The following is a 17,842-nucleotide window of genomic DNA, read 5'->3' as shown; positions in this document are numbered from 1 at the left end:
TTAAATCAACAGTGTTAAATCAAAATCTAGGTGGGCTTTTTTAGCAATTAAGTCAGATTTTTTTAAGGAATTACATTTTTTGGCAAGATGGAGGTGTTAGAATGTTTAAATATCAAAAACTATTATTGACAGTACAATCAAGATCTGGACTTGTAAGCTATTTCTAGCAACCATTGTGTAGAGTATGATGAACATTTTATTCCATTTTGGTTGTTGTATTTTTGGTTTCATTTTTATAAACAAATATACTTCCAGTATGTTTGTCAGGTCGTAGCATTACTGAAGCAATTTCCACTGCTTTGTAACCATGAAAGTCTTGTTGAAATCAATTTTTATTGTTAGGGTCATTGAAATTTATAATATTACAGTAGGCCCAAGCTATCTTTGCCAGCTCTCTGTGCAATCCAGGCTAATCCCCATTCTCTTAGTCTTGTGTTTTCAATATTCATTAGACTTTTCCCTTCTGCAGTTATCTTTGGCTGGTATCGTAATCTCCAACAAATATTCATTTAAATAAACTTCTAACCTTTCTCATTACAACCTCCCACCCAGCAAAAAAAACTTAAAGAGATAGCAAGGCCTTGAAAAGCGTATGACCTAGATACTATTTGGCTCAAAGTTTATATTTTGAGAAGTGGTAATTATTTAGGCCTATTTTCCATCTGCATCCCAAAGCTTGGGGGATGACCGGACTGAGGTATATAAAATGTCATTAACAGCAGAATTTCGGGGAAAAATCATCAAGCTAAGCACCAACAAGCTATTTTGTTTAAATAAAAAAGGATTTATGCAAATGAGTACTTGATAGTCAATATGGACTCAATGCATCAATGTGCCAGTTTCTGTGCAGTGTTCTCTGATTCTATATATCCTTCATCAATATAAAGTCTTTAAAACCATTGAATAAAATGGATAGAGGTATATTATTTAATTAGTTTGGGGAAATACAGAGCATGAAAATAATCTGAAAATTAGAGGCATAGGTTGGGTAGACAGTCAGGACCAATTTCCCAGTGGACATGTAAAGATTAGAGGGCATAATTTTAAGGTGAGATGTACGGGCCAAGATTTGTTTTGCACGGAGCGATGGGTGCCTGTAATGTGCTGCCAATGAGAGTCGTGGAGGAAGATACGATCGTGGCATTTAAAATACTTTTACATAGGCACATAGTGGAGCAGTGATTAGAGGGATATGGATCATGTGCAGGCAGATTAGATCAGTTTAACTTGCTGCCATGTATGGCATGAACATTGTGGGACAAAGGGACTGTCCCAAGCTGAACTGCTCTGTTTTAATACAACAAGGTCAAATAGAAGTAATTCAGTATGCAGATGTAGTGGAAATTTGGAACTTGGGTACAAAAATATGAAAAATGCATGGAGGGAGAACCCCCCCAATGTCAGATAAAATATTAAATGGAAAGGTAACTGAAGGATATGGATAAATAGGGCCACCTAGGGGTGAATCAGCATATTTCCTTAAGTGGAAGTTCTGGAGCTTACGAGTTTGGTAAAAATAATTGACCTTTAAATCATTCAAGGTCATTCTGCTATTCCAGTCGATCATGAGTGATCTGTAATTGTGAATCCTGTATCTGTTGACTTTTATTAAGAATGTGATCAAAAGTCATTTGTGGCATGAATGTCATGGGATGTAGATCGTGTAAATTGGTTCATGCCTACTTTTGATCAGATCGAATGTTAGAAACTACTTGGTTAAAATGCCTGCTTCTGTTGCTTTGCAACTGTATTCTCATCCCTGTTTTTCTCTCAAAATTATCTATTCACACATCCATTTAAACCATGCTTAGCACTAAACTGCCCATTCAAATGCATTTCCTCAAAAAAAGGTAGGTATGTCGAGACCTATAAATTATATTGGTGAACAGTTTTAACAATTTTGCAGTTAAAATGCTTATAGTTTTACCATATTGGACTGCACCTTGATCATGGATATTTTGACATTGTAACATGCATGGTATATCAAAGTCAGGTTTGGTTCATTGATTATTATATGTGCAATTTAAAAAACATATGCTAGAATTGAATATGACAGCTGCGTATCGTTGCCAGCTCTTTACATTTACTGTGTTCTTCACTGTAGTGCCTATCGGTGCATTATTATTTATGCACAGTGCTAAACAGATTGTTTTCTACACTTCAGTAGGTTTTTAAAAAATCTTTAATTTTGCCCAATTTGATGCTGCTCCTTGTAAATTCATTCCATGGGTATGATTATTCAGATCAATGGCCTTTTCAAAGCACTTTTACAAATTCTTGGTATTAGTGCCAATTAAACTAAAATCTGAATTGACTAAAGATTCATTGCTCTAGGATAAAGCCATTGTGAAAGGCTGTAAACAATGGTCAATTAATAATATCACAGGTAGAGCTAGGTAAATTAACCTTCCCTCTGAGATCTCAGTGCAGAATGGTATTGCGTATAAATAACAAACGGTGAAGAAGTAGTTTCTCAAGTATCCTCTTCCTTCACTGTTAGAACGTCCACTTTAGGCAGGAACGTTTTTGAGTCCTTTGTTTTTTTTCCCCCCCATTGGTAACCAGGATGAAATAATTCCTTGAATTTGTTGTTCCATGTAATGCAGCTGCCCTTGTGAATTCTGCAAACTGAGTTGGGCATCAACCAAGTATTTTAAATCACTTTTATAAACCAGGGAACACGGAAACTTTCACAAAGGAGAAAAAGAGTTGTAATTTCAGGTTGAAAACCACGATGTATCAGTATTCTTGGTTTTTATTTCCGATTTTCAATATCTGCAGTTTTTTGATTAGCTTTTGAATCATCACCACCACCACCACCTGGCTGGATATTAATCATATCAGTTTTTGACTCATCCAGATTTCATATAGTTTCAGCCCGTTAAGCATTGAAAACAATTAATTTAAATTGTTTGATTTTTGCATTATAGCTGGCATGATGGCATTTTCCACAATATGAAATTTCCACTAACTTTTTTGTGTAGATATTTAAATTTGATGTATGGATTTAGAAATACAAAATAGCAGTCAATCTGTTTGATATATAATGTTTGACTATTAATTGAATTTTCATTTAAAAAAAAGTCCTCTAATTGTATTGCTGAGTTTTGACTAATGTATACTTCTGATTCCATTCTTGGCTAATGTTCAAACTATGAATTTCTCTGGGGATGTTTATGACTCTGTGTGGAAGAAATATTACATTATTTTTGTGTGGGGTGGTAATTTTTCCATTTTGCCAGCAAAGGGATGGGACTGATGCATCTTCTGATTTCTATAAATATGACTACTGCGTTCTTTTCATTATTGGGGCTATTGATCAGCGAAGAAATCATTCAAGTTCTGCTTTGGGAGAAAACATTTCAGTGACCTTTTCTGGTCGCTTTGTTTTTTTTCCAAAAGAGTGAATGACAGACAATCTTATTTCACTGCCTTTACCTTCAGGCTCTTGGGTTGCGGTGCAAGAATAGCTTAGAATAATGTTTTATATTTGTTCTATAATACTTTTAAATTCTATCAGTCAATTTCCCATATTACTGAGATAATTGGTAGCCAAATCTCTAACCTGCAGTTTACTGCATGGAAACGTGTGAATGTCGACCCATTTCATTCCCCACACGGGAATATAGTAGTACAGCATCAATGTAACGTGTGACTTTTTTTAATAGTCTGAAATGATCTCAAGCTTTGTCTGAATGTGCTGCCCAGTTGTTTGATCCTTATTCCTTATTAGAAGACTGTTCCATGGCAAAGCGCACTGGAGCTCAATGCACCACATGGGTTTTGCTGCTTTGTTTTTCTTTGTGCAATGATCTTCAGCCATGTGTAAATGTGCTGCCCTGCCGTGTGAGACCTGCTGCTTGCAGTGTCACAAGCACTAACATGATGGAAGTAATGTCAATACTGTATCTACTGTGGATGCTAACGGTGTAATCCTCAAAGCTTATATCCATTAACATCTGAATAATGGTTGCTGGGGGCACGGGGACAAACTAAGTGATGAGTGTTCTCCAGTTGCAGTGTTATCAGTCACTCTGCCTTGGTTAAAATGATTTAGTCCACAATTTTCTTTTGCAGTTTCTCCATTATGTTGGGCATTATTGATTTTAAATTTTCTCTGAAGTTTTGTGACTTTATGTCAGTGATTTGCCCAGACTATTATGGCAATTTTTGCATAGCTCATTGGAAGATGGAGCTGTGGTGCATTTCTGTTAGCAGAGGTTACCATCACTAGTTATTGCTGTATAGACACACTGAATGATCCATACAGCAATTAGCCACATGAACTAATTAAAAAAGCTACTGGGGGCTCCTTTGAAAGTTTGTGCCCGTCATTCCCCATTGAATGGAAAGCATAGCCTCATTAATTCATGTCAACCTGCCCGAACAATTTTTTCCTGTAGTACATTGGAGGTAATCTTATGTAGAAGCCTGGAAACTAAAACCTTTTATCAATAACTGTTCTGGTTGATTAATTGAATAATCGTTGTGTAGTGCCATTAATTCATATTTGCATTGCCCATTCAAAGTACCAATGTACTCTTGAGTCTTTTTGAAGGGATCTATGTTCATAAATATCAAACCAAGAAAGTTTTCTTTTCAATTGCTGAACAATGACATTAGAGCCATACAAGCAGATCTATTGCCATTGCTGAATTTAGATTTTTTTTAAATATAAATAACCAACTTAGGCAGAAGGATAATTTGTTGTGTTTTTGTTTTGAAGCCCAATAGTTGGACTAGCATTTACAATTTTCAATTATAAACGCTCTATTTAGACTGATGCAGATCTGAGGATGGAGCAAAGACCTGCATGACACACATCCTCTTTTGTAATAGTATCAAGTGTTACCTGTTGTGGAATGGCTGAGGATTATGTGGAAGCTCCTCTTGATCAAAGAGAGAGGTTGAAATTATTCAGGACATTCAATTAGGAGGGTTATCTTATGATATACATGAAAGTCCAGGATAGCTAGCTAAATGTCACCACTGCCATTTATCTGGTGTCATCTAAACAAAAAGTGGTCCATATGTCCATGGAGGAAAATGTGCAGGAAACTATTTAAAATAAGGTTGCACTGCACATATAGTGATGCAGTCTTGAGGTATGAAATGGTAACTGCAAATGACGTGAATGCTCATAAACACATTTAATATTGTTTTTGTTAAAGCCTACATTTTCTAATTTTCTGTGTATGCATTGAATATTTTTCAACACATTTCGGCATTTATTATGTTTTTGTTAGTGATTATTTTGAACATCATAAGAGCTGTGTAATATTTACAACTCTTCGTTTTTCACAGCTGAAAGGTCCAAATCGCAACAGATGAGAACTTCAAATACTATTCGACGCACCTCATCTCTAGACACCATAACAGGACCGTATCTCACAGGGCAGTGGCCACGTGATCCCCATGTGCATTACCCATCATCCATGAAAGATAAATCAACACAGGTAAAAGTAAAACTATGAATCGGGTTTATATTGCAACATACTTTGATATGCAATTTTGTGTTCCTGGACAGTGCATGACCAACATTTGTCATCCTTGTAAAATGTGCGTTTGGTCCATTTGTTTATAAATTGTCCTTTATCTGGTTCTTGCTTCTGTACAGGTGAAGGATGTACTTTGTTGGGGGCAAATGTTATAGCCAAAGAAACAATTATTGTTATATTGTAAGGTCTGAGTTAACTGGAGATTTTGTGTCACAGGGATGTCAAACAACTTTGCTTTTGAGAAACCAGGAACTGCAGATGCTGGTTTACAAAAAAAAGACACAGTGCTGGAGTAACACAGCAGATCAGACAGCATCTCTGGATAACATGGATAGGTGAAGTTTTGGGTCGGGACCCATTTTTTTGTGATCAGTTTTATTATGCAGCTGAATATGGCCTAGGTCTTGTTTGATATTTTAAACTTGCAAATTGTTTTTCAACTGTATGTGTATATTTTGCTGCTTTTTGAAGCGGGTTTGACACGTGTACCACATTTTCACGGTGGCCCATTACCAACATTAATCTTTCTGCTTTACACTTTGCATGTCGAGTCCAATCTGATACGTTGTTGGAGTGTCTATGAATACTTTCAGTGACTTATTTACTCTAGTATTGACTTATTGCTGAGTAGTTTAGTCCTTATTTAGTCTTTGCAATAGAGGTGCTAGCAGCAGTATGCCTTGTGAGATTCAGTGTGACAGAGATGGCAGGTTAGTTTGGATGAAAGGGTTGAAACCCATAGCAGGTGGCTGCAGTAATGAAGTGTTACGATAGGTCAACAAAGGTGAATATACCGTTAAAGCTTACTTTTGTGCTAAGTGAACAAATATTTTGTGGCCATAAATATGTGGCAAATGCTCACCATAACTCTGTGTGCTGGAAGGGCCACTAATCAGTCAATGACCCATTTGTATTTTATCCTGGGCATCAACCCAGGAATATAGCAGATGACCTGTTGCAGGCAAAATCTAGCCATGTCAAATAACATCGTTAACATAGCAGTGGCATAGCATGGCAATAGTGACTTCTGCAGAGGTGCTTGTTTTCTTACTCTAGTGAGACTCAGGGGTTCAATACTGATGGAAGCCAACCTTACCAAAATCAGTTGTGCCCCCTGTTACTGAATAGCCTTCCTCCAGGGCTAGACTGAAATTTTGATCTGCCCCACACAAGAATAATTAAGTTATCTTACTGTAGTTATTCTTGTGGGTAGATCATATCTAAAACGTCAACGATTCTGCCAGTTCGGGTTGTGCCAAAGTTTGTGGACTGTAGGTTTAGATAAATTACCGCAAAATATCTGCTTTTTAAAAAAAAGTAATCTGTGCTTTTGAAATAAAGAATGTCCCGATCCAACTTGTGTAGTGTATGCACTGAGATTGATTTTTTTGATACTGAAGGTAGGATGTCCCCTCCAGCCCATTGGATTTCTGCTATCTTTGACCCATGTAAAAGTCAATACCTGCAGCAGCTGGTAAACAATGTTTGGATTCCAGAATTGGATCAAACAAAAGAACACTATGTCATTATCACTTCTATCATATGTATTTATGATGTTGATGATGTTTCAGTGGCATTGCAACCAAACTTGACAAATTGAAGATCTTAAATCCCTTGAATTGGATTTCTGCTTGGTTGCAGGTGAGAACCTCCACATATCCAGATTGCAAAAGGAGCAATTTGTTCCGACAATCCCATTTACGAAGAACAGTTCTGTTAAGAGATTGATGTCAAAGCTATTTAGGAATTTTCCATTATGCCTGAATGCATAATGCATTAAAGGTAACTCTGAAAGTATTAAATTAGATTAGTTTTGCAATACCTCTGAAGTTGTGTTTTCCTTGCATGAATACCTACCTAAAGTTTAAAAAAAAAAAAAATGTTGTATGACATATTGTGAACCAGACTGCTTTGAGCAGTGTTTTTTCTCCATCGTTTGAAAACAACATCATATGAACTTGTAGATGATTTATGTTAACATAAATCTTGTTTCGTTAAATTGATTATATTGTCTAAATTGGAAAAAGGGGATTTCTGGTTGAATATATGACAACATCCTTTCATTTCTGGGGACTAGGTTTGAACCTAATGTCGGTTGGTAAATTGAAAGTTAAATCTCTCTGATTCCAAGGCTCATTTGGCAATGAAGTATAATTGTTGTGGTTGGTGTTACAGTCCGCATTCAGGAAGACTTGCATTGGTACAGATGTGCAGTTTATAAGGTGGATTTGTGGAAATGTAATTTGTGCCTGAGCCATGGAGAATTACGTGCATAGAAAATGGATCATGTGCCTCCATGATTTTGAGTGGAACATGAAGCAATTTCTGTGAAAATAGAGGCAACTGAGCTTGAGTGTGGTTTGCAGAGTCCATCATTTCCATTCCAGCTCCCACAAATGTGTGGTGTGTTGAGAGCCCTGGATATGCAAACAACATGGGTCTAGATGCCATTACTGAGATTTTTAATGGTACACATATGGTCAATGTTGTTCATGGGTCACATGGAGAAACACCTATCGAGACAGACACAGAAAGCTGGAATAACTCAGTGGGATTCAAGATTGGATTTGCATGATTTAAAGTTGATTTCACTGATCAGCTTCCAGGTCCAATATTGGAAAAGATTAGAAAGAATCCATCAAGGGTTTACTGTCCTCTCAAAGCCCCCTTTTTCCAATCATTGACAGTGTTTGCCATTGGGTAATGGTGAAGTTCATCATCGATTTCCATGATCATCGATAGATGAGAGGTGGCTCCCAAGATAATGGGAACATGCGCCACCTCCTAACATTTTTTTTTGTAGACCTTTCCTGACATTGTATTGTGGGAATAAGTTGAGTCTTTTTTAATATTGATTTATGAAGATTAAATGTGAAGGGATTGAAGTTTTGAAGCTCATCCTCTGGATATCCACATTCACAAGTGACACCAATTTACTGCAATTTGATGTTGGGGCAACCAAATATGTGCATAAATGGTGAAAAATGTTTTTATTAATACTTTGTTCTTAGTTTCTTCCTTCCACAATGAATAGTTTCATACTTTCCCACTTTAGACACTACTGGCCAATCTTTTTCCCAATTCATTAATATAATTTGAAAAACCATTTTCCTATCAACATGCCTCTCTCTCTAATTTTGTGTCATCTGCAAATTTTGCCGCTAAATATTTTCTTCCTTTTAAGTCAGTAATAGACACGGTAAACAGGAGCAGTCATGGCAATGATTCCTGTAGCATCCCATTGGTCACAGCTTACCAACTAGGAAATGAACCTCTTAAACCCACTTGCTGCTTTCAGCTTGTCAGCTAATCTTCTATTCAGGACAAAATATCATATTGTTGTGGCTGAAATGTTATGAGATACCTTGTCAAATCCATTCTGGCACAATTTGATTTGCCACATGTCATAATCCTACTTTGAGATGTTTATTTTACATTTTTATACTTTTGTTCTGTGTTGCCTTGAATTATATAATTGAATACTTTGTAATGAATGATCCAGGGCCATGCTCTCCAAATGAATATTCACTTTGACAAACAAAAGAACAACATGTAGACCTGCCTGGAAGTCCATGGCACCAACACCAAGTGCTCATGTCTCATGACTTTACCCCTTGTGGGAGATCTTGTCAAATGTCTTCTGGAAGTTCAAATACAGTCCATCTATTACATCCACTATATCTATTCTGATTGAAACTTCTTCACAAAACAAATCCGTCAAATCTTTATCCCTGGAAACGTGGGTGGGAGAGTGTACGGGGATCACTGGTCACGTGGAACCGGTGGACCGAAGGGCCTGTTTCCATGCTGTATCACTACACTCTAAAGTCTCTGCTTGATTAGGTTATAATTTTCCAAATACACGGCTATTACTTTCACAATTATCTATATTACTAAAACTCTGTTCTTGACCGGTTTTGGCGATCTGTGCTGCGGTTTCCGAGAGTACGCCGCCACCTACGGCCACCATTTTTGGCCACCTCACTCAGAGCCCCCCTCCGCCGCGTGTGTGCCGAGGATTTTTCCCGTCGATCAAAATTGACAGAGATATTAATGTTTTTACAACATTCCCCATTCTCTCTGCTGCCCCTGCTGGAGGGAGGGGGAGCGACTATAAAACCAGGAAGTGGTGTGCCTCAATCAGTCTCTGCAAGTGGCGTGCCTCAATCAGTCTCTGCTAGTGGTGTGCCTCAATCAGTCTCTGCAAGTGGTGTGCCTCAATCAGTCTCTGCAAGTGGTGTGCCTCAATCAGAGCTTTGAATGACACTGACAAATGTCTACAGCACTGTGAGTACCCTTAATTTGGTTCGAAAATGAAAATATGGTTAGAGGTAAAAAAGCACTGCCTGCAAATAGTTGTTTGGATTTGGATTGAAGTAAAAAGGCACTCTCTCTCTCTCTCTCCCTCTCTCTCTCGCCCTCTCTCTCTCTCTCTCCCCCTCTCCCCTCCCCCCCCTTCCTCCCTCCCCCCCCCCCCCTCCCCCCCCCTCTCCTCTCTTAGTGTGTGACGCTGCATGCTGCCTGCCACAACCACACGTTGGGGGAACAGACCCAACGGGTCTGCACTTGGTCTAGTTGATTATAACATTTTACATCAATAGTTGTTAAAACTAAGCCTATTGTTACCTGCCTTTCATCTCCCTTTTTAAATAGGGGTGTCACCTTAGCACTTTTCTAAAACCTGGCAGATCTCCAAAATGCAAGGGTTTTTGGATAATTATAACGAAAGCAACCACTATCTTGAATACAACCACATGCACAAAGCATGAGTGGGCCTAACATGGAAGAATTGTCAGAACACTGCAGTCTCCTTTGTTTGCAATAAATTACACAACACAGCTTGTAGATTTAAGTTTCAGTTTGTAGATTAGCAGGTAGCTATGCAATTATATATTTTGTTAGTTCACAATGACTCGTTCCAACCTCAATCTGGATTGACAATCAAATCACCAATTATTGCACTGTGTAATTAGCCACTGGGATCAAGCACATTTATCAGTGGCGGGTAACAGGGCAACAGTGGAGGGGCAACTTCCAAAACATTAAACTTGATCCCAGTTCATTTATTAGAGAAGCTGGTGCGACTGCTCCCCACTCCCACCAAACTTATCAAGGTGGAGACGACAATCCATTTAGGAAAAGGTTTTAGGGCGGTTACGTGCCGTTTTAACCAGTGGAAACCAATTTACTGGGATTTAGATAGTGCAGCACATAAAAGATGAGAAGATCCAGATCAATGAAGTGGAGAAGCAGCTTTGTTTTCCTCAAGCTTGACAAGCCACTGATTTTTGACGACAATGCTGCCCACCGCCCCCACCCACTGGAACTCTCCCTGCCTCCTGTCCAAATCCTCAAATAATCTGCAATCTCCTACTTATCTGGCATTCTCTACCCAACCATTTCCCCCTCCCAATAGGCAATTCACCTGTTAATTAGGCCAGATGTCAGATGGGGGAAAAAATGTGAAAACCTTTTAAAAACATTCTGCAGTTAATTTTGGCAGGATGTCCAGGAAATCCCAACTTTAATAATTATTGCCCAGAAATTCCCCAGCTCTTTTCACTGACCAAGTATGTCGAGGCCACCTGTCAACATTCAGAAGGTAAAACTAGTGCCAAGCATAGTCTGTCTTTTGAATATTTAATCTTTTTTCCAGGGTAAGAAAGTGAATGAAGCTAGAGGGCATCAATTTAAGATGATGCAAAGAAAAATTTAAAGAGCACCCGAGTGACTACCTTTTCAGAGGGTAGTGGGTATTTGAAACGAGCAGCCAGAGGAAGTGGTGGAGAGAGTACATTTGCAGCATTTAAGATGTTTGGACAGGTACAAGGATCAGAAAGGTTTAGTGGCATATGGGGAAAATGCAAATGGAGCTGGGTCAGGAAAGCATCTTGGTCAGTATGGACAAATTGGCCTGAAAGATCATTTTCAGTGCAGTACTTTATAAAACAGGCCATCAACAGATTAATTCAGCGCACCCAGTCATCTCAACCAGCCCCACATTTCTTTAACCATCTGTTTCAGAAGAGGCTCCAGAGGTCAAATGACCTATCTCTGTACCAAATTCACATGAAACAATGAGCTCAGGAGTCGTACATATAGCCTCCAGCATAGAAACAAAATGCTGGAGGAACTCAGCGGGACAGGCAGCATCACTCGAGAGAAAGAAAGGGAGACGTTTTGTGTTGAGACCCTTCTTCAGAGTTATCCCTCAGGAAACTGAATTTCCCCCCTACTTTAGCTGTTTTTCATATATCTGCTGTTTGTGAAACGATGCTGTGCATAAATTGGCTGATATATTTTGATGTTATGACTATTGCTGTAGTAATTTGAAATGATAGCCCCTACATTAACATATTCTATGTCGCTCTTCTAGGCAGATGCTAACTGCATTTTGTTGTCTCTGTACTGTATATGGCAATAAAGTTTGTATCTGAATCTGAATCTGAAATCCCTATCTTGAGTTCTTGGTGTTCCACACCTCTGCAGCAACAAAGATTAACCAACTACAACTTAATGTCACCATCTAAAAATAATAACTGATTGTGATCACAATTAAGTACCTCATTTATCAGCCAAGCTACTAAATTAGGAAGAATGGACAAGAAACCACATGCTCTTCATACAGTTCCAACTTTCAGAACCTTCCCTTCCTTTAGTTAACATGCAGATTCAATGATAAATTCATAATTCATTTCGCTCATCTTTAAAAGAAAACGTATTGGACAGAGAATTGGAAAAGCAAAGCTGAAACATTGTGTTGTGGTTTTAAATCGACATGATAAATTTTCTAACATACAGAACTGGCAGGAAAATAAATATTACTGGCTTCATTAAGAGTACGTTAGATTTCACAGGCTGATGTTCCGACAATTTCTTTGCATGGCTCATATTTTCCACGCATCATAAAAGCCTATGTTTGGATTCAATGACTTGGAAATACAGTAAATTAGAATTGGAAAAAGGCAAGAAAGTAAAACTTCGTGAGTTGTGAAAAAGGGAAACGGTAAGAGAGAAGATGGAATAAAGATGTCACCTTCAGAAGTTTGTGCAGGCTGTAGTAACCGGTGACCGGAGCAGACTGTTGATCCAATAGCCATGATTGTGAAGTTTTAAACTATGTAGGGTCCAGCTTCTATGCAGCAAGACCCAACATACTGTGTTATACTACACTAGGATAATTCCACAATAAAGATGGTCTGTGCATAGCTGATTTATAAATTTGTTCTGTGCTCCTTTAAATAAGCATCTTTTTTTCAGGTATTCAAATATTGAGATTCCAATTAATTTGCTTCAGTCAAACTGTATGCACTGACCTTTATCCAAAAGCACCGTGGCACTTCTTCTCCTGCTTTCTTTTTGCATAATCAAATCAGCTTTCTGGAAGATGATGAAGTGTCTCCACCCAAAATGCTAACTTTCCATTTCCTCCACAGATGCTGCCTGACCTGCTGAGTTCACCAGCTGCTCTCCTTTTGGGCTAAATATTCCAGAATCTACAGTCTCGTGTGCCCCTAGAATTTCTGATCTGCTTACTGATTAAACAGCAGAGTATAGTATTTTGCCTAATTGGCAGTTATCTCCTTTAGTCTCCACTCAAAATAATATGTACTTTAGATCTATAATAGCCCCAGTACATACACTTGAAAGCAAGATGCATCTAGTCAGGAGTGGGAGGAAAGAACTTAGGAAATCAAGGCCTCACGATATGACTAAAATGAACCCCTGGCCTGTGAAGCAACCAAACGTGAGTGGGCTGGAATGAGGCAGCAAATACAGGTCTTTATTTGCTTCAGAAATCACTTTAACATTTTCAGCTCTGTCAGTAACTTATATTTCCATTTCTTAGAGCCTCCTTTGGTAACTGGCTTCTGAACCGTCCCTACCATCAGATTCAATCGGTTAGAATTGGCCATAACATTTTCTCCATCCTGACCCTCAACATGGTGCTCCTCAGGGTCGCTTGCTCAATCCCCTGCTCTATTTGTACATTTGTGTAGGATTAGTAGAATCAACGGCTTTGAGATAGTACAGGAAAGAGATCATCAACCTTGTATCATGGTGTCAGATTATTTGAAAAATCTTTCAAATTACATTTATTTTTTCCTAAAAGTTTGAAAATGTTCAATTGATCTCTATCAGTTGAATACCTACTGTGCTGTTGGCACTGTTTTAATCAGGCTGTGCCATCAGGTTATAATGTTTGGAATGATTAGTTTCATGTTTCAACATGTATCTTACTGAAATGCCCTTACTCTTGCCATTAAAAGTATAACTGCTAACCTGATCAATTTGGAGGGCATTGTAAAAATCTGTTAGTTGTGTTTTAATCTATTGGGAGGAGTAATGAAGCTTTAGAGTTTCACTGTTGCATTCTAGTGCACTGATGTGCATGTTCATTGTTTTGCTTGTTTCCCCTTGCACTTCCCTTTCAAAATGCTTCACCAGTGTTAATACAGTGTTTCGGGTTGTGGAGCTCAAAAAAAAGAGCAGAATACACTGCTCACCAGGAGGTTGGATCTTGTGTGAATTCAACTAATGAGCATTCTAAGTAAAATGTAAAAACAAGTTGATGTTTAAGCTGCTCCCTGCCAAAAGTTATTACATGAAGTCATATTTCTTTTCAGCACCAAGTAATCTATTAATACCATTTTTTGATATGTTAAGCCATGGAGAAAAACGATTTCACCTGGGGTAGATTGTACCTGTGATTATTTTGGAGTTGCATTGTGAGCACAGGGATACTGGTTCTGGCCCTCTGTAAAATGTACATTTACTGTGATTAATGCTTCTTTCCACATCAATCGTGCCCCTCTTGCCTTCCAAGTTGCACACTGCACATTTTTTCCATTGTGACATGAGTCAAAGTTTGGGACACAACCTATGACCTTTGTTGAACACTGGCAGCAGAGCCAGCTAGAATGCATCACGCTACATTGTTGCATTTGTGCCCATTTAAAGGGACGCTACGATTCTGGCGACCTCACTGCGGAACTTCAGAACGGACTGCAGCCTCCCAAAATCAACAGAATGTGGTTAAATTGCAATTGAAATTATTTTTCTCTGCACTTGCTTCATTAGTAACACTGATGACAGGACTCTAGAACAACATCTAGATAAGGCATGGTAGCAATGGCAGCAGCTCCCATACTAGTGACATTCCCTGCACACTGAAGGATGTTGCTTTGCTTAAAAGGGGCTGCATTTTAGAATCATTTTGGACCAACAAAAAACTAAGCAATACAAAACATTGAAAGTCACAGTTTTCAGTAAAATGATGTATCCCAATTGCAATTTTTCCATTACATGGATTGCAAAGTTGAATACTTTGTCAAAGGCTCCTATCTGGATAATGAAAGGCTGTTCCTTTCCACTAGTAGTCTGCACGTCCTTGGTGATCCACAAGAAGCTCTTGCCAGGAATGTAATCTGGGGTGATTGTTGTGAAGCACAGCAGAGTGTGCTGCTTGAGTAGCCCTGACAGGAGGCGACTTGGTAAACTCAGGAAGTAGATAGATAGCAGTGTCTTGGGCACACAAACCAGGTTAGCTCTCAGGACGCTGTGTAGAGAAAGGTCAAATGATCTGCCGCCGAAATTGCTCTACCATTGACACGCCAAGTCATAGGCGTTGGGTCCCTTTAAGTGTATCAAGGATGGATGAAATCTAACCTTCCAAATGTGCCTAATTTATTTGCACTATCAGTAAATTTATTGTCCATCCCTGACCTGAGAAGCAGTGGAGTTGCTCACTCCAGAACGATTGGGAGTTCTATATAGGCAAGGTACAACGTTAACAAACCAGGTAGGGTTTTACTGAGGTCATCCCTTTAAAACTCCAGATTTACTTAACTCTAGATCAATGAGAATTCTTGGATATTACGAAGGATTTCAGAGAGTGAAAGGAAGACTGGAGAGGTAAACTGGCGTTGTAGAGTCCTAGGGTTCATTCAAATACTGTGAACTTGCCTATTAAATATTGTTACTGTTTCTGCCTCCACTATGTCCTCCAGCAGCTCATTTTGGATACTAACCACCCTTTGTTTGAAATATTTACCCCTTTGATCTCCTTTTTAAACTACCACAATTTACCTTCAACCAATGCCCTTTAGTTTTGGACAACCCTGATATGGGAAACAGACTCTGGCCAGCTATCCTGTGTCTGCCTCTCAAAATGTATATGACCTTCATCCCAATCTGAAAAGTAAGGAATTTATCTGAGCCTTTCCTGAATCATGCATCATTTTTATACACAGCATTTGTACATAATATTTATTATTACTACAACTCTGGGCTAGAAAATGGTCCATTATGTAACCTGTGTTCAATATAAAAACCTTTCTTTGCAGCGAAGTAGAGGTTAGTGATTTTATTCCTTTCAAAACGATTGCGGTGCTTGTCTAATAAATTAGGGAAATAAACCTATACCTGCATGGATAAATTAGTCGTGGAAATAGTTAAACTTTTAACAGTTGGTAGTAAATGGTCCGACCTTCAAATAGCTGGATGACCAGTTTGGGATATTGGGACGACCAATACTCTGGGATAATGAGGAATAGGAATATGCTGAAAATCGGAGGCAAGAGAGGCTACACAAAACCAAGGGAGACAACAAAAAACTGAACACTTTGCTTAATAGAGTGAATCAAATCTCATAACACAAAGTAAGAACCTAGTAACCAGAAGGAAGAAATTACTCATATCCATCATTTTTATGACCTTGAAATTCCAAAACAGTTTACAGTTACAACATTTAGATAGCTTTATAGTGTGGGAAACATGGCTAGCAATTTACAAAGTCCTGTGAACAACTCTATCATAATGACCAGACAATTTGCTTTAGTTATATAGTTTTAGGCAGAGTATTCTGTTGTATTTCAAAATAATGCTATTGACCTCAACTTAGAAGCAGACGAGCCATTTTTAACCCCCCAGCCCAAAGACCTTCAAACAATACTGCACTTGCTCAGTAACTGGAGTTGTTGGCCTGTATTGTATGCAGACATCTGGAGTTGGCTTGAACCCAGATTCTTCTGAGTGAGACAAGAGAGCTGTTATTGAAAGTGAAGGGCCAAGGCACAGAAAATGAGAAATGGAAGACAGCCGGGGACTGTAGCTGCATCTGTCCAATGCTTCTGTAGTACTCCCACAGACTCCAAGAAAATTAATTAAAGCAAAAGATTTGTCGCAATAGATTGGTGCTGTGCTATTATAATGTATGTTACCTGGACACTCCTTGCAAATTTGAATTTCCAAGACACCTCACATGCCCTTCGACTCTTTAATGACTTTTGGTTTCCAGGCCCCCGTTCCCTCATCTTTAGTGTGGATGTTCAGTTGCTCTACACCTCCATCCCCCAAAAGGAAGGCCTTAAAGCCCCCTATTTCTTCTCGGCAGCAGACCCAACCAATCTCCCTCTACAAACACTCACCTCCACCTAGCGGAGCTGGTCCTCCCCCTCAACAACTCTTTCAATTCCTCACACTTCCTCCAAATCAAAGGCATGGCCATGGGCACTTGTATAGTAAAGAACTGCAGATGCTGGTTTAAATAAAGGTAGACACAATGCTGGAGTAATTCAGTGGGACAGGCAGCATGTCTGGGGAAAAGGAATGGGTGACATTTCATGTCCTCGGTCTTTAGTGAATGGGGGTTCCCCTCTCCTATCACAGATGAGACCCTCATGTGTATCCTGTAGTTCCGCTTTTGCTCCCCCTTCCCTCAATCGCAACAGGGATAGAGTTCCCTTTCATCCCATAGTCCGTCACATGCAACACATTAACCTCTAACATTTATGCCACCTCCAGTGGGATCCCACCACTAAGCACGACTTGCCATCTCAACCTTTCTGATTTCTGCAGAGAGCATTCCCTCCGCAACTCCCCACCCCCACCCAAGCCAACCCTCCCCAGGTATTTTCCCCTGCAACCGCAGGAGATGCAACACTTGCCCTCATAACTCCTCCCTCGACTGCATCCAGGGTCCCCAAGAGTCCTTTCCGGTGAGGCAGAGGTTCACTTGCACCTCTTCCAATCTCATCTACTGTATCCGTTGTTCTCCGTGTGGGCTCCTATATATATCGGCAAGACAAAGCACAGACAGGTCAATCGTTTTGCTGAACATTAACGCTTGCATTCCTTGCCCTACCCGATGCCCTGGTTTTACTCCACTTCCCACACAGTATTTCCACACTGACCTTTCTGTCCTGTCAGAGTGAGGCCACATGCAAAGTGGAGGAACAGCACTTCATATTTCACTTGGGCAGCTTACAACCTAGCCGTATGAATATTGATTTCTCTAACTTCAAGTAGCCCCTGCATTCCCTCTCTCCCCACCTCCCCCACCC

The 17,842-nt window shown here is 39.3% G+C and overlaps 1 protein-coding gene across 1 annotated transcript in view; it reads left to right on the top strand.

Annotated features, from left to right (window-relative positions):
- The window catches only part of LOC129713202 (glucocorticoid-induced transcript 1 protein-like), a 174,514-nt gene that overhangs the window by 3,561 nt on the left and 153,111 nt on the right, over positions 1 to 17,842 (top strand). The window contains exon 2 of the mRNA XM_055662110.1: positions 5,305 to 5,456. Coding sequence (XP_055518085.1) covers positions 5,305 to 5,456 — 152 coding nt within the window. The remainder of the gene's footprint in view (positions 1 to 5,304; positions 5,457 to 17,842) is intronic.

The sequence above is a fragment of the Leucoraja erinacea genome, chromosome 2 (genome assembly GCF_028641065.1).
Source record: "Leucoraja erinacea ecotype New England chromosome 2, Leri_hhj_1, whole genome shotgun sequence".
Lineage (NCBI taxonomy): Eukaryota > Metazoa > Chordata > Chondrichthyes > Rajiformes > Rajidae > Leucoraja > Leucoraja erinaceus.
This window is presented reverse-complemented; position numbering and strand designations above follow the sequence as displayed.